At 40.0% G+C, this 26,535-nt stretch overlaps 1 protein-coding gene across 2 annotated transcripts; it reads left to right on the forward strand.

Annotated features, from left to right (window-relative positions):
- On the forward strand, nucleotides 1-26,388 carry pfkfb3 (6-phosphofructo-2-kinase/fructose-2,6-biphosphatase 3). Of its 2 annotated transcripts, XM_060902971.1 has the most exons (16): nucleotides 192-279; nucleotides 3,254-3,319; nucleotides 9,871-9,999; nucleotides 13,062-13,158; nucleotides 13,238-13,304; nucleotides 13,377-13,451; nucleotides 13,555-13,611; nucleotides 13,735-13,859; nucleotides 14,262-14,469; nucleotides 15,661-15,807; nucleotides 15,895-15,999; nucleotides 19,816-19,945; nucleotides 20,043-20,105; nucleotides 21,194-21,258; nucleotides 21,346-21,525; nucleotides 25,074-26,388. In XM_060902971.1, the coding sequence occupies exons 3-16, from the start codon at nucleotides 9,915-9,917 to the stop codon at nucleotides 25,098-25,100; spliced, it is 1,431 nt and encodes a 476-aa protein (XP_060758954.1). In that variant the 5' UTR covers nucleotides 192-279; nucleotides 3,254-3,319; nucleotides 9,871-9,914; the 3' UTR covers nucleotides 25,101-26,388. The 2 variants fall into 2 exon arrangements, with proteins under 2 accessions (XP_060758953.1, XP_060758954.1); XM_060902970.1 differs by lacking the exon at nucleotides 3,254-3,319 and having other exon boundaries at nucleotides 1-279.
- Nucleotides 26,389-26,535: the final 147 nt, after the last annotated feature.

Consider the following 26,535-nt stretch of genomic DNA (forward strand, 5'->3'; position numbering starts at 1 on the left):
GGAAAGCGCTTTAAAAACGTGCACCTGCCGGCTCACGCGCTGCTCTGGGCGGTTTAGAATAAGAACAAGAATTAGAAAAGAGAGAAAAATAGTTGTTTATATCGGACGCCTTCGATAGTACCGTTCCATTACAGGACTTACTGAAACCTCGAGTAGCTTCGTTTAACGTTTCTTTCTCACTGAAATTTCTCCAAGCGATGACAAGAGAATTGACCCAGACCAGAATCCAGAAGATATGGGTTCCATCCAAGGAGGAGAAACCCACAATACATCGGACATGTACGTGTTTTTATTGTCTGTAGGGATGATGTTGGTTTGTACTGCAACTGTCTATCAGTTTTTACATTAACATATATGATAGAACAACTACTACACTGCAAAAACCCGGCTTACAAAAACGAGGAAAAAAAGTAATAAAATGAGGAATATTTTACTTAAAATAAGCAAAATTATCTGCCAACAGAACAAGAAAATTTGACTTGGCAAGATTTTTAAAAACAAGTAAATATTATCTTGCTTTAGAAACCCCACAGATGTCTTAAAACTAGTGTATTTATACTAAAAACAAGTAGATTTGTACTACTCACTTTAACATGCTAGATAGTTTGTCCCCCAACCACACTGCAAAAAATCTCTTGTTGATGAAAAATATCTTTAATATGGGTGAATTTATCTATTATTTCTTATTAGAAGTTTACTAGAACTCAAATATAAGATTAACTTACTTTGAGACGCTTTTACTAATTTCAAGCCTTAAATTTTCTTATTCTATTGGCAGATAATTTTGCTTACTAGAACTTAATGCTTAAAATGAGCAAAATTATCTGCCAATAGAATAAGAGAATTTGACTTGGCAAGATTTTTAAAAACAAGTAAATATATCTAGCTTTAGAAACCCCACAGATGTCTTAAAACTAGTGTATTTATACTAAAAACAAGTAGATTTGTACTACTCACTTTAACATGCTAGATACTTTGTCCCCCAACCACACTGAAAAAAAAAAATCTCTTGTTGATGAAAAAATCTTTAATATGGGTGAATTTATCTATTATTTCTTATTAGAAGTTTACTAGAACTCAAATATAAGATTTATCTATTGGCAGATAATTTTGCTTCTTTCTAGAACTGAATGCTTAAAATGAGCAAAATTATCTGCCAATAGAATAAGAGAATTTAAGGCTTGAAATTAGTAAAAGCGTCTCAAAGTAAGCTAATCTTATATTTGAGTTCTAGTAAACTTCTAATAAGAAATAATAGATAAATTCACCCATATTAAAGGTATTTTCTCTCAAGAAGAGATCATTTTTTGCAGTGAAACAGTTTGACTATTTCATCTGGGCATATTGGTGTGCTCTGTTTAAGTAAGTGTTTTATACCAACTGAGACCGCCAAATGAATCAAAACAACAAACCAATCCATTTTGTAACCTATTTTTGGTGCCAGATTGACAATACAACAATTCATTTAATTTGGTTATCTGTTTTGTGTTAAGAGATTAAAAGAAAGGATAAGATGCTTGAAATAAGAAATTCTGACTTTGACAAGCTTGTCATGGTTAATATAACACCGATGAAATTATGGTAATTCTCATTTTAAGACAGAACTTACTCATAACCAGTAATAAAATCTCAATAACAAGTTATAATACCTTATTAAGATAATTGAGGGGAAAAATGCTTAAAGTAAGTGAAATACTCTTACACAAAACCTGCCTGGAAAGGAGAATTATCTTGGCAGACAAATAACAAGCATATTTTGTCTTGATTTAAGATATTTAATCTTGGTTAGATTTTACTTTTTGCAGTGTACTACTACTGCTACTAATAATAATAAAGTTTGTCTTTCAGGTCAGCTTCTTTGTCTAGCTCTTTTAACAACAGACATTGTCTCAAAGTAGCTTTACAGACAAAAACATTTAAAAAATATGAACTAATCCATCACTAATGCTTAAGCCTGAGGCGACTGTGGCAAGGAAAAACTCCCTGAGACATCATGAGGAAGAAACCTTGAGAGGAACCAGACTCCAAAGTGCTCATTTGGGTCATTACCTTTATGACATTTAACAGATGCTCTTATGCAGAGAGACGAGCAGTTGGGGGCTAGGTGCCTTGCGGAAGGGCACTTCAGCCTTTCCTGCTGGTCCAGGGTTTCAAACTGGCAACCTTTTGGTCCCAAAACTGCTTCTGTAACCTTGGCGGTACGGTGGTGTAGTGGTTGGCACAGTCGCCTCACAGCAAGAAGGTTCTGGGTTCGAACCCAGCAGCCGGCGAGGGCCTTTCTGTGCGGAGTTTGCATGTTCTCCCCGTGTCTGCATGGGTTTCCTCCGGGTGCTCCGGTTTCCCCTACAGTCCAAAGACATGCAGTTAGGTTAATGTGGGGCGGCCTTGGGCTGAAGTGCCCTTGAGCAAGGTACTTAACCTCTAGTGTGGCTGTTCACTGCTTCAGATGGGTTAAATGCAGAGGATGAATTTCACTGTGCTTGAATTGTGCATGTGACAAAGGTTTCTTCTTTAAGCCATGGCTTCTCCACTAATTTCCCATACTAACGGATATTATGTTTTATAAACAACTTTGGGTCATTATATTACATTACATTTCATTACATTAATGGTATTTAGCAGACGCTGTTATCCAGAGAGACAAGCAGTTGGGGGCTAGGTGCCTTGCTGCTTCCTGCTGGTCCAGGGACTCAAACTGGCAACCTTTTGGTCCCAAAGCTGCTTCTGTAACCTTTAAGCCATGGCTTCTCCACTAACTTCCCATACTAACAGATATTGTTTTTTATAAACAACTTTGGGTCACTACATTTACATTGCAATACATTAATGACATTTAGCAGACGCTTTATCCAAAGAGATGAGCAGTTGGGGGTTAAGTGCCTTGCGGAAGGGCACTTCAGCCATTCCTGCTGGTCTAGGAAATCAAACTGGCAACCTTTTGGTCCTAAAGCTGCTTCTCTAACCTTTAAGCTATGGCTTCTCCACTGATTTCCCATACTAACTGATGGTATGTTTTTTATAAACAGCTCACTTCTCTATAGTCATAAAGTATAGCTGTGTTACCAGGAAATTAATTATAGCTTTAACATGAAGTCTATTTTGGTGAAGTTATCACCTGTTTATTGATGAAAGCTTGAGTGTAAAACTGTTCATGAAAACTGCACTCCTGAAGTTATCATGGTGACATTTGTAGTGTCCAGAGCTGTCTTCTAAGCGTATCTTTAGACTGTCTGTATGGGGCTGTCCTCCACAGGAGAGAAGTAATGATGACCTCAGCTAGAAGTAGGGCATGAGGATGGATCAGGGGCTGTACCTACCGGTATGTGGCCATCCTTGCAGGAGTGATGTGATGAGAACTTCAGACAGGATCACATTTACAATCCACAATCCAGTCTGATTGCTAATAACAGGACTGATCATAAACTCATAAGTATAAAGTGATGCAATGCCATCTTTACTTCCTTTTGGATATTGTTCAAATAAACAAACAGCTTCTAGAAAGTCTTTGTTTTATCTAAAGAGTTTATTAGATTTAAATTGATTGATTTATAATTTGCCATCCTGACATGCTGGTAAAACTGGCCATATTTCTAATGGGATGTACAGTTTGACACATCGGAGTTGATGCACTTTATTTTCCACTCCCAGTCAACAAGACGAGGTGCTCAGTTGAACTGAACATTGATATGCAGCTATGACTTAGATTTGCATCATTAGCAATTAATGAATGAAGCAGAAGGCTTTCACTGGCTGATGTCTCCATGGCGACCACCTAGTATGGTAGATTCAGTGCAAATTCATTGAGTGCAAATGATTCACTAGTGGATCTGATGGTCTACACAGGGTGTAAAACTTCTCTGAATAAGAATCTCTGTTTGAGATTCAGCCTATGTTGGTGACTTGGCCTGCTCACTTGGGGGGGGGAGATAAAGCAGGGGTCTCAAACTAATTTTAGGTACCGGGCCACATTACACTTGGTCCAGTGTAAAATGAACCAACGATTCATTTGCACCCATGGGACCAAAACTGCTTGCGTCATTGACTGACTGCCACCATGTTGGAGGATACAGTGGTAAGAGTACAGACTGGAAGGTAAAGAGGAGTTACATTTAGACGCTTGTGGTTATTTCTCAAATCTATTGTTTTTAAAATAATTTTGACTGCTTCAAAAGATCAGTATCTAACACCCAATATAACCTATTTAGTTATAAAAGAGCGCTCACCGGGTGAGGAAGCTGCACTATTTGAGGAAGTGGATTGACCTGAATCTTGTTTGATTTGACTCTGTGATCATTTGGGAAGATTCTTCAATCATTTTGCGCCTCTTCCTGCGCTCTGTAAGCCTCGCGTTTCGAGCTACTGCTTTAGTACCATCTTTGATTTTGTTGTGGCCTGTGTTTTGTGTCGGAGCCCAGTCTGGATCTGTAAAATTGTCGAGATCAGCTGGTTTCCCTAATGGAAAGAAAAAGCTAAATAAAAGCATCATCATCAAATTATATACAGCTCTTTTTAAAAAGAAACAATTATAGAAGCCTTTGTCACCTCACACACTCGATCACGACGAGTTTCTGCACGACCAGGCTATTAAACGATCCAATATTTCTTATAGATTGCAATCTTTCATTAATAACTAGTTTGTAGCACTTACCATTGATAAAATGCTCACTGCAGACTCGTGTGGTTTTTGCTTTCTCATCACTTCGATCAGCCAGTGTTGGACAGCCAGTGACTTCTACGCACTGTGGACAACTAATTTTTTTTTTTTTTCCTCCTTGATTATTTATAATTGCTGGAATTCTAAAGAACGTGTAAGTCCCCTTGTCTTGAATAGAGTTATGCCCGCATCCAATTACAGCACAAAGAGTCGGCATAGCCAAGAAACTAAAGGAATTATTGAGCGTAACAATCTCTTGAGTGTATCTTCTATAGTAAATGAGTGTATAGATCCTCCAACGCTTCAAAGCCTCATCCATAGTTACCTATGACGTCACGTGCACATGAAGAATAAATCAGCCCCTCTTAAATGTGTTAATTTATCAGTATTTATCTGAGCGGTCCATTTGGAATGCGTAAACAATACCTCGTGTATAGACTGCAATTCAGTTGAAGTTACAACAAATCTAAATAGTTTGAAAAATTCATGCTTCAGTTCTTCCAGCTTGGGGTGTGTGTGTGTGTGTGTGGGGTCACTGCTATGTGGACCTTATTGATCCACATGTCATATTAATTGGAGCATAGTTTTATGCCAGATGCCCTTCCTGCAAATAGTTTGGGGAAAAAAATATTGACACACACATCCAATCACAGCCTTTATTTTATAAGTCTTCACCCCCTTTGTTGTGAAAAGAGACATGGTTAGAGCACTACCTTTTTAACTTGGTAATGAATAATTACATCATTAGCATCTCACTTTATGGCCATGAGTTTAGTCTTCTGTTTTGTGCCAGTGGAATAACTCACCATTTTTTCCATTTTTCAATTAAGTTATGGTTCACTGACTATTTTAGTTTGGATTCTAGATTCATTTGGTTGGCCAGATTGGAGCCTTTATTGGGCTGATCCTGGTAGTCAGTAATGTTACACCTCTTAAAACCAAGCGTTTAGCTGAAAGCAGGAATTACATGTTCATACTTGGCTTAAATTGGTGGAACCTTAACCCTAATCCTCTTCATCCCTACTGGGACATAAGGCCACAGCGTGCGCTCTCCACCCTGCCCGGTTCTGTGCTGCTGCCTCCGCTTGTCCCCATGTCATGTTCATCTCGGCCAACACCGTCCTTCTCCAGGTGGCTTTGGGCCTGCCTCGGTTTCTCTTCCCTGTCGGTGTCCATCTCGGCGCTGTTTTAGCAACCCGTCCCTGGGGCATTCTGAGCACGTGACCCAGCCATCTCAAACGTCTGGTCTTGATGTCTATGGAGATGTTGGAGGAGTTGGTCTTGATGTACAGTTCGTTGTTAGAAATTTTGTTCGGCCCAAAGATGTTACACAGTCGACGCAGGCATCCATTGTGGAAGACCTCCACTGCTATGATGTCCTTCTTCGTGATGCGCCAGCATTCAAGTCAACTTTATTGTCAAATATGCTATACATGCTCGACATGCAGCACAGATGAAATTTCAGTCCTCTCTGACCCACGGTGCAAACAGGCAATGCAATAAATAAAAATAGAAATAGAATAATTGAAAAAAACAAACAATATAAACAGTATAAACACTCTAGATAGGAACTAGACATAGACTAAACACTCAAACAATATAAACGGTATAAATAAACAGTATAAACACACTGCGCCATACAGGAGGATGGACTTCACATTGCTGTTATATAGTCGAAGTTTGGTCTGTAGGCTGAGCTGTTTTGATTTCCATATGGTGCGGAATCTACTAAAAGCGCCCCGGGCCTTCCCTAGGTGGGCTTTGATGTCCTTTGCTGCACCGTTGTCTGCAGCGATGAGACTACTGAGGTAGACGAAGTCTTCCACAGGCTCAAGTTCCTCATCATCTAGGGCAAGGCCAGGGGTTGGCGGGGTGATGTTGATGTACATGGGTTTGGTCTTCTTTTTACTGATGGTAAGGCTGACTGACTTGGCTTTGTTGCCAGGTCTGCTAGTTTTCTCCTTTATGGAGTCTTTTTTTTTTTTTTAAATTGGTGGAAGGGACTCCAAAATTTCATCAGAACAATTTCACAATCCACACATTAAAATGGGGCTTATAACCATACTCGTATACCTTCTGGGTTATTTAGTATAGCTTATTTTGCATTGACACAATGCTTAATGAAGCTGAGCGGTTATAACGTACTCGCCGGACGCAGCTCTGCCTCACACATGACTGATCAGTCTGAGCCGTGGACGTTAATGAGCTCAGCAGTGTTCTGCTGACTGAGTGGAGTTGTCTGGTCCTGAAGGAGGACAGATTACAGACTTTTTTTGGACCATTCAGACTGTTGCCTCAGCAACTGATGAATGGAGACATGCACACACTGTTATAAAGGCACTTACAATGTCCCTTATTAACATTTTAGTGTATAAAATTGAGATCAAAAACAAAAGATGACTTGGTGGGGATGTTGGGATGCTAAATTATTACTTTTTGCGTAATCCAAATGTATGCATTGGTTCCATGTGTGTAAATTGAGTTATATTCACTGTGTTTTCATAAAGCCAACACGATTTGATCACGTATTTTCAAAGCCCTGGGATAAACTCCAGCCAGTTACCGGAGTTTAGAGTCAAACCCAGGAGCCTGTTGTGAGGCAGCAATATTGCCTACTGTCCTGCCATATGAGTTCATGAAGTTAATTCAATACTATAATCGATTCTTTCTGCCATAGCCAACATCCTCACAAGATTTTGTAATGTTCGGATTTTCATTGTATGATTTAGGTTTAGTTAGCCAGTGAGCTCTGAAATTGATTATTAGGCAAAGTAAACAGGTTCAATATATAGGTTTTATTTTGCTCAGGTCCTCCTCTGGGTTTGTTGAGGAGTATTATATGTTTAAAAGCTTTTCTCTCCTTATTTGAGCTCTGTCAATTCATTCACACACTCTGAGAAAAATGACCTTCGAGGAGAGAATGTGCTGGGAGAAGATGAGCAGATCAGAAAGGACAAAATGTCACAGAAAACAAAACATTACAGATGGGCCATATATATGTGGGCGGCACGGTGGTTAGCGCTGTCGCCTCACAGCAAGAAGGTCCGGGTTCGAGCCCCGTGGCCGACGAGGGCCTTTCTGTGTGGAGTTTGCATGTTCTCCCCGTGTCTGTGTGGGTTTCCTCCGGGTGCTCCGGTTTCCCCCACAGTCCAAAGACATGCAGGTTAGGTTAACTGGTGACTCTAAATTGACCGTAGGTGTGAACGTGAGTGTGAATGGTTGTCTGTGTCTATGTGTCAGCCCTGTGATGACCTGGCGACTTGTCCAGGGTGTACCCCGCCTTTCGCCCGTAGTCAGCTGGGATAGGCTCCAGCTTGCCTGCGACCCTGTAGAACAGGATAAAGCGGCTACAGATAATGAGATGAGATCCGTATTGTGAAATACCGTGACAGAGGTCTTGAAAGTACTGAGCGAGGCCCTCTGGGCCGAGGTCACAGTATTTCACCATACGGCTTGACCTTAAGGTGGTAAATAATATATTTATTTTTTTCTTTACCAAATTCTAACAGAAAACGAGAGCGCCCGAAAGGGAAAACCAAGCCGAGCCGCCATTTTGAATCCTCATTCATGGCTGTAATGCAAATGGCTTCCTCCTCGGTATACAAGTGCACTTCCATGCCAAGAAAAAAAAACTACATTTTGCCGCCTATGTAGTCCCCTATTTATACAAAATTGAGTCATTCAGGATTCAGCCATGTTTTTGCTCTGCATTAGCAACAGTTAGAGGTTTTTAGCTTTCTCCTGAAATGTTTTCTTTTCTTTTATTTTTTCTTCCTCAGGGTAGTAAAACTCACTTTTGCTGTGAACACTGTCGTTATCGCTGTCCATGATGTAAAATTAATGCTATTCTCCTGAGAAATGCTGGCAAAAATTTATAAGATTTTTGATAATCTTATAACTACATCTTGTGTGTAGTAAAAAAAAAAAAGATAAATGTTGACAAAAAATGCTACCATGTTTGTTGTGAACAAGCGAGTTGCCAGAGGTCCATAACTGGGGTCCGTATCGTAGGATACAGACCAGCTCGTCAGCCAATCGGAGCGCAGGATTTGATGGAAGCTGGACTGCGAAAAAAATTATTTACTTAAAGCTAGATGGTCTTTTGATTTTCATAAAATTGGTAGAATTTAGTTCCCTCTGAAATTTGGTCATTGTGAAATGTTTTTCTGCAATGCCGCGCAAAAAAAAAAAAACCACCCAGGCCATTCTGTGGCTGGGAAATTATTTAATTTGAGGGGATTAAAGCAAATAATGTGCATTTAAAACGCTCGCTTTGTGTAGTCAAGCAGACCGAGGAAGTCCGTGTGCGTGCACATGGGCAGGTCTTCTGCTGCTTCTTTTCTTTCTTTTGGGTTTTACAGCAGCTGGCATCCACTGTTGCATTACTGCCATCTACAGGTTTACCTTTGAGCGTGCACTGACCGTTCCATCATTCTGTCGCTAAATGAACAGCAGTTTGGTCCTGCGTTTCCTTCGTATATAACATAACGTCTTTTCTCGCTTTCTGTTACTGTAGTCAGTCTTTCATGTTTCATTTGCACACTCGCGTCCTTCATTTTTCTCTCCTGTTTCAAATTTGTATCCCACAATGCCTTGCATGAGCAGGGAAAGCCCACCATGTGATGCATGATGATGCATCTTGAATTGCGTCATGGTGAAGCAGGAAAAAACTGCGGCAAATTTAGGGTCATGTGGCCCCAAATTCATTAATTGTTCTATTAAAAACTAATAAAATTGGAAGTCTGTGATTCGAATTCAGTAGCTTTTGGTCCACTAAACAAAAATAATTGGGTGTCAGGGAAAATTCTTTTTATGACCTACACTTAAAAAGGCAGTATAGCTTTAACAAGCTTTAACAAGTCAGCTGTAGTAGTATTGGGGCAAAATGGCAGAAATATTACATCATAACACTTGTCATCTGACGTTCTCACAATACATAAGATGAGCTTGCAACAAGCACAACATACTGGCAATACTGACATTCTACTAAACAACAAACTCCAAGTCGAGGGTTCATTTTTAATTTAAAACAAATAAATAAACGGACAAGTTGAACATTTAATTGTAAATTAATTACGTGTTACAATGGAAATGGTTAGTGTAGTAGAAGTACTGATCCAAATGCCTTCAGTAAAATTATTATTTTGCCCATGCTTAAAATATTTTCTACTCATTTCCCCCCCACCAACCTCCCTTTCTTCACTTTTCTGTTACAGCCAGCGGAGGCCCACATCTGACCAACTCCCCTTTGGTCATAGTGATGGTTGGTCTGCCTGCTCGAGGTAAAACATACATGTCGAAGAAGCTCACCCGCTACCTCAACTGGATTGGGATCCCTACCAAAGGTAAGCTAGCTCCAGATTTCCAACAATCCTCCTGACTGGATGTTTGCATTTATACAAAGGTGACCTGCACCTGAGCATGCAAAATCAAGATGAGGGTTAAAGGAGATACACAGAACCATGGCCTCACTTTGTTTATAAATGCCTAGAGACCTCAAGAATGGCACAGGAATAGTTTTAAGTGTTAACAATAAATCTAATATAGTCATTTTTACGATTAAAATGATTCATATAGGTAGCGGTCTGAGTGAATGACCTTGACATCTGCGACATTACCGCTTCTATCTATCGGTCTCATCACCATTTCCGCTATACGAAGACAGAGCTGACTGCAACTCCGATCCTCCATTTTGAGCTAATTTATCGCCATGCCACATAGATGTGTTTTTGGCTGGTGCAGCAACATGACAGAAGGTGGATTTATATTGCATTCAGGGCCCAAGAACATTCAAACTGCAAAGACTTGCATGCGTTTTGCGAGAAGTTCACGGGCACGTTGGGCGCCTATGAAGTGGTCTCTCCTCTGCTCTGCACATTTTACTGAAGACTCGTATGAGACCTCTGATATGTTGAGCAGCGTTTGCTATAAGCCCGTATTGAAAGAGGGTGCAATACCAACAATTAAAGGAAAAGAAAACTACAAGAAAAGGAAGGTAAGTTCAGTTGCACCAGTTCTCCCGGAGTGAGAGTCGAGGGTTGTTGCAAAAACCTGGGACAGAACATGACTTGTCACTCGGGCAGTGACCTCCCAGCGGTTGTTGCTAAAACCGGAGATGTTCTGTCCTGGGTTTTAGTAATTGCCTGAGCCGAGCAGTAATGGCGGAGTACTCCGTATGGAGAAAATGGAGAATGAGTGGACCAGCTGTCTGATTTCTCTGCTGGATATGCTTTCCTCAGCAGCAATATCTCGCCCTTGCATGGAAGAAGCGAATGAACAAAGAACTGAAAGTCAGATTGTTTCAAAATAATCGGCCTTCAAAAAGCGAGAACGCAGGCGGGTAAGATGCGACTCTCATTTGGATACAAAACAACAAAAACACCACTCGTTGTTTACCTGCATTTAGATTAATACATGTAACTTGTATTGTGTAAGTTACCGGTATAAGATTTAATTTGCTTCAGAATGTGATTCTCAGTTCATCTGATTATTTAATTCACCTTTTATGTTTTATCAGTGAAAATGCATGCATGTACATGTATGTTGCATAAGTTATAACACCTATCCTGTTTTAATGACCGTCAACTCACAATCAGTGAAGTCAAAGCAAGGCAAGTTTATTTATATAGCACATTTCATACACAGTGGCAGTTCAATGTGCTTTACAGAAGTAAAAGCAAAACAGTAAACAATAGAAAATAAAATTACATAAAATAAATGGGGAAGAAAAATAATAAGAATTAAACAATAGTAGAAATAAAATAATAAAATGAAGTAAAAATTCAGTTAAAAAACAGCAGAATAAAATGGAATAAAAGTTAAGTAAAGTTTAAAACATGCAGAGACTGTAAAAGTTAAGTAAAGTTTAAAACATGTAAAGATGACGATATTTATCAGTTAGCAGAAAGCATCTGAGAACAGCTTGGTCTTTAGTCTAGATTTAAAGCTGCCAACAGCAGGAGCATTTTTGATGTCCTCTGGCAGTTGGTTCCATAGCTGTACTGCATAGTAGCTAAAAGCTGCTTCACCACACTTTGTTTTAACAACAGGTTTTAATAGTAAATTTTGCTGCTGCGATCTGGTAGATCTGATTGGGTTAGGCCGCTGCAACATATCAGAGAGGTAATTGGGCCCTGTACCATTTAGAGATTTGTACACCAGCAGCAATACTTTAAAGGCAATTCTGTAGCTTACTGGAAGCCAGTGAAGGGACCTTAGAATTGGAGTAATGTGCTCTGTTCTTTTTGTTCGTGTGAGAACCCTAGCCGCTGGATTTTGAATCACCTGAAGTCGTTTGATGGTCTTTTTTGGGAGGCCTGTGAAAAGGCCATTGCAGTAATCAACCCTACTAGAGATGAAGGCATGTATAAGTTTTTCCAGATCATCTTTTGACATAAGTCCTCTTAGTTTGGAAATGTTTTTTAGGTGATAGAATGCCGTTTTAGCGATTGCTTTCATGTGACTGTCAAAATTTAGCTCGCTGTCAATGAAAACACCAAGATTTTTAACCATATCTTTTGTTTTAATCCCCTTTGTGTCAAGAATAGTGGTAATCCTGAGTCTTCCATCTTTTTTTCCCCAAATAGAATTACTTCTGTTTTATCTGTGTTCAGCTGAAGAAAATTTTGAGACATCCAGTTGTTGATTTGGTCGATACACTGGTAGAGACATTCAAGGGGGGCATAATCATTAGGTGATAGAGCAAAATAAATTTGGGTGTCATCTGCATAGCAGTGATACAAAATTGAGTTGTTCTTGATAATTTGTCCAAGTGGGAGCATATAAAGGTTGAATAGTAATGGTCCAAGAATCGACCCCTGGGGAACACCACAGGTCAAGGACATTGATGTTGAGGTACAATTTACCATGGTAACAAAGAAGCTTCCATCTTTTAAGTATGATTTTAACCAATCGATAACTTTACCAGTCAACCCAACCCAGTGTTCAAGTCGATATAGCAGTATGTTGTGATCAACAGTATCAAAATCAGTCTTAGTTGAGCAAGTCGGTAACGGTATTTCTTACTTTCACCATAAATTTTTATTTATATCACTTTGGTCTACAGCTGTCAAAGGCCTCGGCCTTAAAACTGGTTTCTGTTGTGACGTCATGCACTCAGGGCTGGCTGGCTCAGCGGGGCAGCTCGTATGCCAACTTTGCGGTCGATTTTAATTCTCAAAAAAAAAAAAAAATATATATATATATATATATATATATATATATATATATATATATATATATAATTTATTTTTTTTTTTATTCCCATTTATGCAGCATACAATAATCAAGGATGGAGATGCTATCCACTCAGAAATGTATTTAAAAATAAAGGTTCCGCATATCTGCTTTAAGTGTTTCCGATGGTGCCCCGTCAGTGTTTGATGCGCTGTCCATCTTTCTTTTCCAGTCTTCAACGTTGGTGAATATCGCCGAGAGACAGTAAAGAACTACAGCTCATATGACTTCTTCAAATCAGACAACAGGGAGGCAGTCAAGATCAGAGAGTGAGTCAGATACCTTATTTAATATACCTTAAAGTAAAATGAGAGTAATAAATAAAATTTGGTAATTGTTATTCCTTAGACAATGTGCCTTAGCTGCTCTCCAAGATGTCAAGATATACCTCACTGAGCTGGATGGTCAAGTTGCAGTAAGTATCCCATCTCTAGACCTATAACTACATCCATGAGGTACAGATTCTTACCAGTATCACGTTCTATAGGTTTTTGATGCCACAAACACCACCAGAGAAAGAAGGGACATGATCTTGCAGTTTGGTGCTGAGAACAGCTTCAAGGTTGGTTATTTGATCACTGCATTTGTCAATGGTTTTGGTAGATTCTTTTGTTCAAAGTGATGTAAAAGTGAGCCACGTTCCCAAAGACTCTTTCCTCTTACAGGTCTTCTTCATTGAGTCTGTATGTGATGATCCAAATGTCATTGCTACTAATATCATGGTAAGTTCTTTTGTGAAAAGAAGTCAGTCTAAAGTTGAGTACATTACATTTCTGGATTAATTGTTTACTGCTGCTAATAAAAGACTTAGATTTTCAGAGTCATTTCATTTGCTTTAAAAACAGGAAGTGAAGGTCTCCTGTCCTGACTACCAAGGCTGCAATAAAACGGACGCTGTGGAAGATTTCCAGAAGAGGATCGACTGTTACAGAGCGAGCTATCAGCCTCTGGATCCTGATGATTATGACCGGTACACTCTCACACCCAGTTTATCTCAAGCTGCATCCATGTGGTATTGAAATGATCATAAATGCCATTTCCTAACCTAAAAGTTGCATATAAATGTTCCTACACATCCATAATTTCCAGTAGGAAAATGTCGATACCAGTATCAACCTTTTATACTTAAAGGATGGGCACCCTTTTTTAAAAGGCAATTTCAGTGTCGTCCCCCCCCCCCCCCCCCCGAAAAAAAAGAAACTTTTAGTACAGATTTGTCCACGCATTTATTTATTTATTGCTATAAAATCAGAAGGTGAAATGGTGCTCAACAAACTGTGCATTCATTAATAAATGGTTTTTAAAAAAAGTTAAGTACAGTTAGAGAGAATTGTCTCTCCATACTTGGCCTCAATTTCTCATTACTTTTCAGGAAATTGTCCTTCATCAAAGTGATCAATGTTGGCCGCAGATTCCTAGTGAACTGCGTCCAGGATCACATCCAGAGCCGCATCGTCTATTACCTGATGAACATCCATGTCCAGCCACGCTCTATCTACCTGTGTAGACACGGCGAGAGTCAGCACAACCTGCAGGGCCGTCTGGGAGGAGACTCGAGCCTGTCTAGTCGGGGTAGAAAGGTACGGTTGACAGGAAGGATAAATCTGTTTTTCATTTCGCTGAGTTGAGCTGTGCGCTGAAAATGTGGTTCTGAAATGGATGATCTGATAGTTTATTCATTTTAAATACCTTTTCACTACTTCCATAAAATGATTCATGCACGTTAACGTTACTTTATGTATGAGCTTAGATGGTGATCTAGTAGAACAGGCCCAAAGTCTCGAAACAATCTGTAAATTATAAAAGGATGATGCAATAGTCAGAAGCTTTTGACAAAACCTGTGGGATATGCTGGCTAGCTACCTCCATCCATTATCCGTAACTGCTTATCCTGTGCAGGGTCGCGGGCAAGCTGGAGCCTATGCCAGCTGACTATGGGCGAGAGGCGGGGTACACCCTGGACAAGTCGCTAGATCGTCACAGGGCTGCACGTAGAAACAACCATTCACATTCACACGTGGTCAATTTAGAGACGCCGATTAGCCTAAGCTGCATGTCTTTGGAGGAACCAGAGGAAACCCACACACACGGGGAGAACATGCAAACTCCACACAGAAAAGCCCCTGTTGCTCGCTGGACTTGAACCCAGAACGTTCTTGCTGTGAGGCAACAGTGCTAACCATGACACCACCTTGCCGTCCTGGCTAGCTACCTAATTTTGCTAATGAAAATGAATGATAAAATCTTGGTTGTAGTGGTAGATTTGTGACATGTTTGGGTTATCTACGGTTTATGAAACTGGGACGAAAAACAATTATCCGTGCTAAATGAAGCTAGTTTACTAGCTTTGCTGGCTAGCTACGTGTTAATGTGAACTAAAGTCAGAGAATGGTATTACATGCACTATTTCAGCTTTCTTTCTTTCTTCCTTCCTTCCTTCCTTCCTTCCTTCCTTCCTTCCTTCCTTCCTCCCTCCCTCCCTCCCTCACAGTTGAAGTTCAGGATCCTGCATGCATGAATCATTTTATGGAAGGTTTTGTCAGTTTTTGGTCTAGAACTTTCTCCTATGAAAATTTCATTCACATTTGCTGTAACTACTGCTTTAAACTCCTCAACCTCGAAATTTTGAAATCTTCCTATCGTAATTGCCTAATCATGTGTCCAAGTTCGGAACAGTTGTATTTTCTCAGCACGGTGTTTCGTGTCGTATGCTATAGCGCAGTGTATGGCAGGCGGACATGTTTCTAATTTGCATCTCTTTGTTTTTACAGTTCGCTGGTGCTCTGGCTAAGTTTGTCAGGGAACAGAATCTTAGCAACCTGAAGGTATGGACAAGCCAGCTACAGTGCAGCATTCAGACTGCTGAGGCGCTGAGCGTGCCGTACGAACAGTGGAAAGCCCTGAACGAGATCGATGCGGTACGTTCATCGACATGGCCGTCTTCCTTTTAATCTCTTGCCAAAGGTCTTCCTAGTAAGCTGCATATTTGTTGTGTATGCCAACAGGGTGTGTGTGAAGAGATGACGTATGAAGAAATAAGGCAGCACTACCCTGAAGAGTTCGCTCTCCGAGATCAGGACAAGTATTATTACCGCTACCCCACTGGGGAGGTGAGTGCCATCGAGTCCCAATAATCCAGTTACATTACAGTAAGAGATCAACAATGAACAGCTGCACTATACAAAGCTCTCAAATTGCACTTAATTAAAAAAAATCCATTTAAAATGCACTTATAAATGTAAAGGAATTAGTTTTTGGTCTAGAACTTTCTCCTATGAAAATTTCATTCACATTTGCTGTAACTACTGCTTTAAACTCCTCAACCTCGAAATTTTGAAATCTTCCTATCGTAATTGCCTAATCATGTGTCCAAGTTTGGAATATTATCACAATATTGTATTTTATCCCACAGCACCGCTGAGCACTCAGTTCTGATTGATCAAAAAGATGATTTATTTTCCATAATAGCACCTTTGACAGTAGATAATTACAACATTTATCATTTTTATATGAATTAATGATGTACAGGTCCCTGTGTATTACTGACGCTTGAACAGATTTAAAACATGATCACTGATCAGGTTGATCTTTGGAAGGAGTCTCCAGTGTGAGACGTGTATCAGAGTAAAGGTGATGATACACGGGGCAATTTTTTGGCAATGGTGCTGGGAACGGGCAACCAGGTGAGACCCAGGGCAACTAATTAGGGCAACCAACAGTTGGCAACAACCAATCCAATAAGAGCAAATCTGTTGCCAGGGAGAGACACAGCAGAGATGGATACTGAAACATTTGCAGTTGTCACTTTTAGATCAGATGATAAGTTGGACAATTTCTGTTACAACTCCAAAAAAAAAAAAAACTAGATAGAACTCGACGCCAACAGCGTCGATGGGAATGCCTCCGCCTGGTAGACTACACGCCTTATTAAGTTGTGATTTGGGGATGGACATTTGACCTCACAGTAATCTTGACCTGTGACCTTTTAACCTCAAAATCTAATCAGTTCATGTTTGTCCCAAAGCGCACAAATGGTGAAAGTTTGGTGAAATTCCTTTCATTAGCCTTTGAGATATCGTGTTCACAAGGTTTCAGGACGGATGCACACACGGACGGACAGATGGACAACCAGAAAACATAATGCCTCCTGCACCTTAAGGTGGCGGAGGCATAAAAAAAAAAAGAGCTGCTCATCACTTTTAACTTGATGCAAGAGAGCTAACATTCTCCCTACGTAGTTAATGATAACTTTCAGCTAACTATGTTGACACAAACCACCACTAGTTAGCTAAATCCCATTCAATCTCTATGGAGCGGTGATTAGCTAGCAGCAGTTTACACTTGGCTGAAAAAAAAAATCAATATCTTTAATTCATTTGATGAGGTTCATCACTTCTAATGCCCCTTTTCCACCAAATCAGTTCCGGGGCTGGTTCGGGGCCAATGCTTAGTTTGGAACCGGGTTTTCTGTTTTCACTGACAAAGAACTGGCTCTGGAGTCAGAAAAAGCGGTTCCAGGCTAGCACCAACTCTCTGCTGGGCCAGAGGAAAGAACCGCTTACGTCAGCGGGGGGCGGAGTTGTTAAGACCAACAACAATAACAAGACTGCGAAAGATCGCCATTTTTAAGCGACGAGAAGCAGCAGCTGTACAAACGCGAAGTCATTTATTATTGTTGCTGCTGCTTCTTCCTTGTTGTTTTTGCTTCGATATTCGCGCCAAGGTTTATGTAAACGTAGCGACGTAACTGACGTATACAGCGACGTAATGACGTAATTGATGTATACAGTGATGTAATGACATGGCTTCCTTTAGCACCGCGAGCTATGGAAAAGCAAACTGGTTCTCAGCTGGCTTGCAAGTTGAACGAGTTGTGAACCAGCACCAGCGCTGGCACTGAACCAGCCCTGGAACTGATTTGGTGGAAAAGGGGTATAAGTTGTCTTTTTTTTTTTTTTTTTTTTAATTTATTTTTTTTTTTTTTTGCGCCACCACTGTTGAGACACCGCCATCTTTGTTGAAAATTTCAGAAGCTTTCAGGTGGTCATGTGATTTTCTGCTAGCACTCTGGATGACCTTAAAGTTGCCCAAAACGATCAGAATCATTTAGATAGAAATCTCATCTCATTATCTCTAGCCGCTTTATCCTTCTACAGGGTCGCAGGCAAGCTGGAGCCTATCCCAGCTGACTACGGGCGAAAGGCGGGGTACACCCTGGACAAGTCGCCAGGTCATCACAGGGCTGACACATAGACACAGACAACCATTCACACTCACATTCACACCGACGGTCAATTTAGAGTCACCAGTTAACCTAACCTGCATGTCTTTGGACTGTGGGGGAAACCGGAGCACCCGGAGGAAACCCACGCGGACACGGGGAGAACATGCAAACTCCACACAGAAAGGCCCTCGCCGGCCATGGGGCTCGAACCTGGACCTTCTTGCTGTGAGGCGACAGCGCTAACCACTGCACCACCGTGCCGCCCCTAGATAGAAATTGTTGCCCAATCTCAATGGGGAAAGTGTCGAAGTGCAATTGCCCAAGAAGTTGCCCTGTATATTATCACCATAACGCTGTGTTCCTTTAGACTTTCTGAAATGGGAGAGTCTTTAGAATGGAGAGCTTTTGTGGAGGAAGGTTTTTTTTTTCTTGTAACATGACAAGCTGCACTTGTCGTGTTAATTTCAAATGAGACGAGAGACTGGTGATGGAGCAAATATTAATACATTTATAAGAATTAAATACTTTAGAGCATGATGTTATTGAAAAATGATGACCTTCAAAGTGGCGTCATTTTGTTTTTTTCCTCTAACAGCATGCCGTATTTTCTATTCCTTAAATAAGTTATTGTTCTCAATTACAATACCCCTTACAAAAAAAAAAGTTTATTCAAGTGTGCTTCTAGTATACTTCTTTTAAACTAAAAATAAGCGTATACTTTCAGTTTACTTTTTATTTACTTATCAGAGATATACTTAAGTATACTTGGCTTATACTGAAAGGTATATAGAAAAGTCTAAGTATATTAAGCTTGTACTTAAGCTTTTGATCAAGATGTACTTAACAAAAGTGTAATAAAGTATTAAAATATTTGTGCCAATTAAACTAAACTATTATGTTTAAGTGTACTTGCCCTGTAGTAAATTTTGATTTTTAAAGAAAATTAATGTTCTTAATCCTGAGTATCTGTTATTTTGTGAATTCTTACCTTTATAACTTAAGGTACAAAACACTTAAGTTGTCTACTGGTAGTGTGCATGAGGTAAGGGTTAGGGCTAGAAAACTATTAATATACCTAGAAGGATAATTGCAGGATACTTCAAAACTAAAGTGGACTAGATGTATATAACCAGTAACTAAAGAATATTTCCAATATGCTATAAAGTATACTTTTATAAACTAAAAAAGTGGACTAGAAGTATAAAACAAGTAAACTCATAGTATATTTCCAGTATACTATGAAGTATGCTTTTGTAAGTTAAAGAGCGGACTACACGGTTAGAACTAGTAAACTATTAGTATATAAGTGTACTTGTGGTTTACTTGCAGTACAAAATAAATACTAGCTGTTTACTTCGCTTAGACTTTTTATAAACTAAAAGTGGGCCAATTTAGTCCCAATAAGTATTAGATTAGTTTACTTACAAGTATACTGCAAGTACATTATCAGTATACTTGGTACCCAAAAGTATCCTTAAAGTTTATGTAAATATTTCCCTTGTGGGATAATAAAAGGCCATTTTAAGTATACTTAATAAAATTAACTTGAAGTATACTTCTTTTTGACAAGGGACTACATAATTACAGCACCACTTTAAGAAGGCTGTGTTTTGGATTTGTTCAAACTGAGCAAATTTTGTAGTGTCTGATTTTGTTACTGCTGGACATTCCCTGTTTTCTTAACCCCCCCCCCCCCCCGCAGTCCTACCAGGACCTGGTGCAGCGGTTGGAACCGGTGATCATGGAGCTCGAGAGGCAGGAGAATGTTCTAGTCGTCTCTCACCAAGCTGTCATGCGCTGCCTCCTTGCCTACTTCCTCGACAAGAGTGCTGGTGAGACTCGTGTGATGAATCACTCCTGATTAGCTACTATTTTTGGCTGCTTTGCATTTTACGGTCATGTGATTGATCCATGGCTTTCTGTTTGCAGAGGAGATGCCGTACCTAAAGTGTCCACTCCACACCATATTGAAGCTGACCCCAGTGGCCTATGGTAAGAGCTTTGTCATCATTCACACCTTTTTAGATTTTTCAGACAAGACGCCCCAGAATATAAGACAGCTTTTAATTGACTGAAGAAAAAATTGCATTGTCTGAACTAGAGACTGTTACGATCTTGATGTTAGTCCTTCTGAAAGATCAGATCTTGAAGGGGAACTGAAGGCAAATTTATTATCAAAATTCTAATTGTCTCATGTTTTATTAAATATAGGAATTGCATTTCTGATCGCCATTTTGTTACTGCCGTCGCAAGTTATGAGTGTTTGAAATATGCTCTGTAATATATCAGCCCATATGTCAACCCAATGGCCGTAAACGAGATTGGCTGAGACCTGTGCGAGACGTCGTAGGACGGAAGTAAAACGTACAGCGGAAATCAAAGTGACAAATGTTGTCAAAAGACACGCGCGCCATCTTTCAAATGCTGATGTAATCAAGCTTGAAGTTTTGTTTGTTTCGATAGCAATCAGGAAAGTTTGGGAAAACGTAGGCAGTAATCGTCATTTAAACTCGTTTTTGTGCGATATTTCATTTGGAAAACGGTTTTCAAAATGGCGGCACTGACACCTGGCTGACACTTCACGTTTCAAAGTCTCGCACAAGTCTCGTGAAGATCGCGCGGATAAGCGACGCCTGCCGTGGACCAAACGAACTAAATTCAACATGGCTAAAAACCGAATAGGCCGATAAGTATATTTAATTGTAATTAGTTGCCAATACGAGTCAGGATATAAGGTTACTACAACCGAAAATGTAATTGAATAACATGTTAATTAAGAAATGAAGCAAGTTTAAAAATGACTTCAGTTCCCCTTTAAGGTGAAAACTTGTAATTCCCTTTAAAAGGAGCTTTTGTTTTAGTCACAGCTGCTATGATGCTGTTAATGCTTACACGTTAAACGTTATCTTTATCTGAGCCCCAAGCTAACAGTAGTGTAGCTTCTAATCATCTTGTAGCATTACAATTAGAATAGACCAAAAAAACTGTATATAAAAATGCATGTACATGGTATCAGCAGCATTAGCTTCCCTTCATATATCAGACTAGGCTAACTGGTACTGTTTTGCTAATCTTTCCAGGATGTAAAGTGGAGTCCATCTCATTCAATATTGAAGCAGTAAATACTCACCGGGACAGACCGGAGGTAAAACACATGACATGCACGCACACAAATGAACACATGCGAATACCCAGTTAGACCTCAAACCTGATCATCATCCCCCCCCCCCAGGAATTGAAGAGAAGCCAAGGCACTCTGATTAGAAGGAACAGTGTGACTCCACTCACGAGCCATGAACCCACTAAGAAGCCTCGTATCAATAGTCTGGAAGATGCAGACATCCCCGAACTCACTCCAGCACCAATGAGCTTCTGTGCGAGTGCAAGCAACTCCCTTGCACTGTCTACACAGGTATGATGACAAACCCCCAGTGTGTTTCTTTGTATGATTGTGTTTGTATATGTGTACCAGCCTGGAAAAACCCTTCACATGGTGACATTTTGTACTAAATAGTATTAAAGGTTGGTCAAAACAAGACTTTCTGTAAAATTTCCCATTTAGAGTTCAGACACAACCACATTTGACAGGTTTTCCCCTGACTGCCACACATGGGCCCCTTATGTGCTACTAACAATTCCATGTGCTCTAATCTAATCACTTGGTCTCGCTCCACCCCACTTCCTTATTTTCTCTCCTTTATTAACATTACAGCACTGGCTTGGCCGAGCTTGTCTGTAAGTATCAATGGTGTCTGTCTTTTTCTCTTCCTTGTAAAATTAGAACTTGAGTATTTAATCATGTAAACTTGAGTAGTGACATTCAGTCTTCATTAACATGTCTTATTACACAGCTCATTCAAATACTCCATTCTGATTGGTCAATTAAGGCATTCTATGGTCTGTTATTTCTGTCTAACGGACCATTGCTATGAACCATATCCCTAGCGGACGCAAAAATTTTTAAATCAATATTTTGTCAGTTATTGAAAGTAGCCATGTAATAAGTGAGCTTATGTAGCCTATAGTACAGTGAGCTGGTCAGTATTGCAAAATAAACCGCTTCAGGGTGATTTCAAGACTACTCTGCTTCACGCTTGCATGATGCTGTCAGGTCATCGTCGTGTCGTATCCCCTCCCCAATTTAATGACCAGCTCGCTGTACGTTATCCCTTGCACATTAGTTTTAGTAAAGTTATGTGAGGTGAAAGAGAAACGCCAGAAAGAATCTTAGTATATGCATTAACTATAGAATATACAGTGCTCAGCGTAAATGAGTACACCCCCTTTGAAAACTAACATTTTAAACAATATCTCATTGAACACAATTTCCAAAATGTTGACAAGACAAAGTTTAATATAACATCTGTTGAACTTATAACGGGAAAGTAAGGTTAATAATATAACTTGGATTACGCATTTTTCAGTTTTACTCAAATTAGGGTGGTGCAAAAAATGAGTACACCCCACAACAAAAACTACTACATCTAGTACTTTGTATGGCCTCCATGATTTTTAATGACAGCACCGAGTCTTCTAGGCATGGAATGAACAAGTTGGTGACATTTTGCAAGACCAATCTTTTTCCATTCTTCAACAATGACCTCTTTTAGTGACTGGATGCTGGATGGAGAGCGGATGCTCAACTTGTCTCTTCAGAATTCCCCATAGGTGTTCGACTGGGTTCAGATCAGGAGACATACTTGGCCACTGAATCACTTTCACCCTGTTCTTCAGAAATCCAACAGTGGCCTTAGATGTGTGTTTGGTCATGTTGGAAAAGTGCACGACGACCAAGGGCACGGAGTGATGGTAGCATCTTCTCTTTCAGTATAGAGCAATACATCTGTGAATTCATGATGCCATCAATGAAATGCAGCTCCCCGACATCAGCAGCACTCATGCAGCCCCACATAAGGACACTGCCACCACCATGTTTCACTGTAGGCACCATGCATTTTTCTTTGTATTCCTCACCTTTGTGACGCCATACAGTTTTGAAGCCATCAGTTCCAAAAACATTTATCTTGGTCTCGTCACTCCAGAGTATAGAGTCCCAGTAGTCTTCATCTTTGTCAGCATGGGCCCTGGCAAACTCTAGGTGGGCTTTTTTGTTCCTGGGCTTTAGGAGAGGCTTCTTTCATGGACGGCATCCACGCATGCCATTCCTCTGCAGCGTACGCCGTATTGTGTCACAGGAAATAGTCACCCCAGTTTGGCTTTCTACTTCTTTAGATAACTGCAGTGAACTCGCATGCCGATTTTCTTCAACCCTTCTCATCAGAAGATGCTCCTGTCGAGGTGTTAACGTCCGTGGACGACCTGGACATCTCTCTGAGATGGTTGCAGTTCCGTCTTTCTTAAATTTTTGTACCACTTTTGCTACAGTATTCTGACTGATAAGTAAAGCTTTGCTGATCTTCTTTTAGCCTTCACCTTTGTGGTGTAAATAAATTATTTTCTTTGGGGAATTATGAAGAGACAAGTTGAGCATCACTCTCCATCCAGCATCCAGTCACTAAAAGAGGTCATTGTTGAAGAATGGAAAAAGATTGATGTTGCAAAATGTCGCCAACTTGTTCATTCCATGCCTAGAAGACTTGGTGCTGTCATTAAAATCATGGAGGCCATACAAAGTACTAGATGTAGTAGTTTTTGTTGTGGGGTGTACTCACTTTTGCAGCACCCTAATTTGAGTCAAACTGAAAAAATGTATAGTCTAAGTTATATTATTAACCTTACTTTCCCGTTATAAGTTAAACAGATGTTATATTAAACTTTCTTTCAACATTTTGGAAATTTTGTATTTATTGAGATATTGTTTAAAATGTTAGTTTTCAAAGGGGGTGTACTCATTTACGCTGAGCACGGTACATCCTTCCATTATTTTGAGGTAAAATTCCATTACCACTTAGGAATTATACTGCACCTGTACTCAAATAACCTCGCCCAAGCTCTTCTCTTCTGCCATTACATCACTTCTCTAATTGCCTTTTCCCCTCCCCCTGCATCATCAGTCATAGAAAATGCATTATATAACGCTGTTCGCTCTGCTTTTTCCAGCTGTCCGAGAGCTTATTTCTCTTTTTAAACACTTTTTGTAACGCTCATCTCATCTATCCTGACTTTGTTTTGCATGCCTAAAGACGTACCGTGTTCCACTACCTGACCGTTGTGTCTGTGCTGCTGTTTCAAAGGTAGTATTCGAGCCTCTGGTGCTGATTTAGGAAAGCTGCCTGCTTTGGTTTCAGTCACCTAGATAGTGATTGTACATTTGCTTGGTACTCAAAATATTTGGTCAACTGAGAGCAGATACCCACAGGATTTTACTAGTTCGACCTTGGCCTTGGTATACTCTGTGCACTCGCCCCTCCCTTCACCCTGTGAGCTGGATTACACTGTAGGTGGATGGGCCAGATCACGGAGTTAACTGAACAATTTATAACCATTTACAACCTATACAGAATCTGTGTTAAAAGGGTCAACATGACTGGTTTTAAGCACATAGAAGAACATGGATCCTAGAATGTGTGTTTTGAGGGTGCTGATGCTAAGCAGTATGCTGTGCCAAACCCCCCCCCCCCCCCCCCCTTTTTTTGGGGGGGGGGCTGTTGAGCATTGTCAGTTCTATTTGTATTGATATACATTTGCTGTCCATTTAATTCGGTATATCTGTTCATTTAAATATTTAATCAATTATCCAATGAGGAGTCGACTGGCTTTGGTGAAAATTGGGGGGGGGGATAAGGTAGTTTTTCCATCTGTCCAGTTTCAGTGATCCTGTGCCCAGTGTAACAGATTCCTGATTGAGGAATTAGGGTCAGGTCTATAGCAAAGGCTTTTATATAATTTTTCAGTGTCTTTTATTACTTGTTGCAGTTTTCATGGATGGTGTTAATCGTTTATTAATAATAAAATAATAATAATAATAATCCAAGTTAAACTGTTTTGTCCTCTTTGCAGGACCTGAAACATCACCGAGAAGCATGACCTTGCCCAGCTCTGCTCGTGAGCTGGATGATTTGCTTCGACTTCATTCTGATGGGAATTAACAGAACCAAGTGCTTGCAGTGTGGGACCATTCAAATCTGTCTCTTCCTGTGAGGACAATAAATTGCCACTGAGGAACTTTGACCCTCAAAGGGGAATGTGTGTGTGTGTGTGTGTTTGTGTGCGCACGTGTGCACTTGCTACATATTGGGGACCGGAATATGGATGTGGTGTGGGGGTGGCTCCCCCCCTTAAACCAACAGAGTTGGGACATTTTTGGGAAGTGGGAACATTCTGGCTGGTCCTCACTTCTTCAAAGGGCTGTTTTAGGATTAAGTTTTAGGTTTCAGGTTAGAGTTGGGGTTAGGCATTTAGTTGTGATGGTAAGGGGGCTAGGGAATGAAGTGTGTGTGTGTGTGTGTGTGTGTGTGTGTGTGTATACAAAGCACACTATGCCTTGTCAAGGGCCACAAATACCAAGTTCTTTACATGTCATTTTATTGTCTTAGGATGGTTATGAATTCCTGAATACTGCTGCTGTCTTTGGGGGAAAGTGAATTTGTTGGTCAGTTTTCGACGTGTCCAATGAATGTGTGTTCAATAATGAAGGAATGTTTTTCTTTGAGAGAGTTGTGTGTATGATTGTCATTATTTGTGTTTCAAACTAGAATGTATTTGTATTGATTAGGTGTTTATGCTTTTGAGAAAAGGTGACTTTTTTTTTTTCCTTTTTACTTGATGTCTGACTGAATGAATTCCATAGAGTGCCTAGTGTTTCGGATTTGTCCAGCAGTGCTTTTCAGTTCTGAAGATCTACGCTCCTACTGTTGTACTGTCTTTAAGAGGAACGGTCATGTTTTTATTTCTATATGCATTTCATATAAAACAAATGTTTACTGTTTGAATTTGCGCGAGAGAGATTTTGTAGGTAAAGCAAGCTTTACTCTTTGAGGCAAGTATTATTTATAGAATTTAGCGAAGGTTTAAATGCACTTTGAAGAGCCTTGGCTGGGCTCCAATGCTACTTATGTAAAGTATAACAATGTAGGTGCAATGTACTATATTGTTCCTAACTGTAGTAAGAGGTACTATTTTGTTTGCTTCTGACTTGAATACTGTATTTTGTAATGCTGTATCCCCCCTGTTAATCTATTTTATTTTAAACTACAACCTGCATTTGTATTTTGAGTATAAAACACCCTCTATGTTGAGGTTAGTGCCACACTTGTCTGTCTCTTTAGCACAATGTTTAATAAGAAAAAATGTATTTGTAAGACCAATAAATAACCTGAAGGAAATATGAATGCCTTTCTTTTTGTTTGTGGGTTTTTTCCTTCACTGGTTGAGCGGTCTCCTTTCCTTTTCCTTGTTTTTCCCGAAATGGTCACCAGCAGAACTAGTCATTAACTAAACTCTGCCTGCTTTGGCCCACAGC

The sequence above is a fragment of the Neoarius graeffei genome, chromosome 21 (assembly GCF_027579695.1).
Source record: "Neoarius graeffei isolate fNeoGra1 chromosome 21, fNeoGra1.pri, whole genome shotgun sequence".
In the NCBI taxonomy this organism is placed as follows: domain Eukaryota; kingdom Metazoa; phylum Chordata; class Actinopteri; order Siluriformes; family Ariidae; genus Neoarius; species Neoarius graeffei.

Bases quoted from the DNA above. Each gene is read 5' to 3' on its own strand.
- pfkfb3 (XM_060902970.1), top strand. From the start codon at position 198: ATGACAAGAGAATTGACCCAGACCAGAATCCAGAAGATATGGGTTCCA. The intron at 14,470-15,660 runs GTACGGTTGACA...TTGTTTTTACAG, and splicing joins TGTCTAGTCGGGGTAGAAAG to TTCGCTGGTGCTCTGGCTAA. The intron at 21,259-21,345 runs GTAAAACACATG...CCCCCCCCCCAG, and splicing joins CTCACCGGGACAGACCGGAG to GAATTGAAGAGAAGCCAAGG.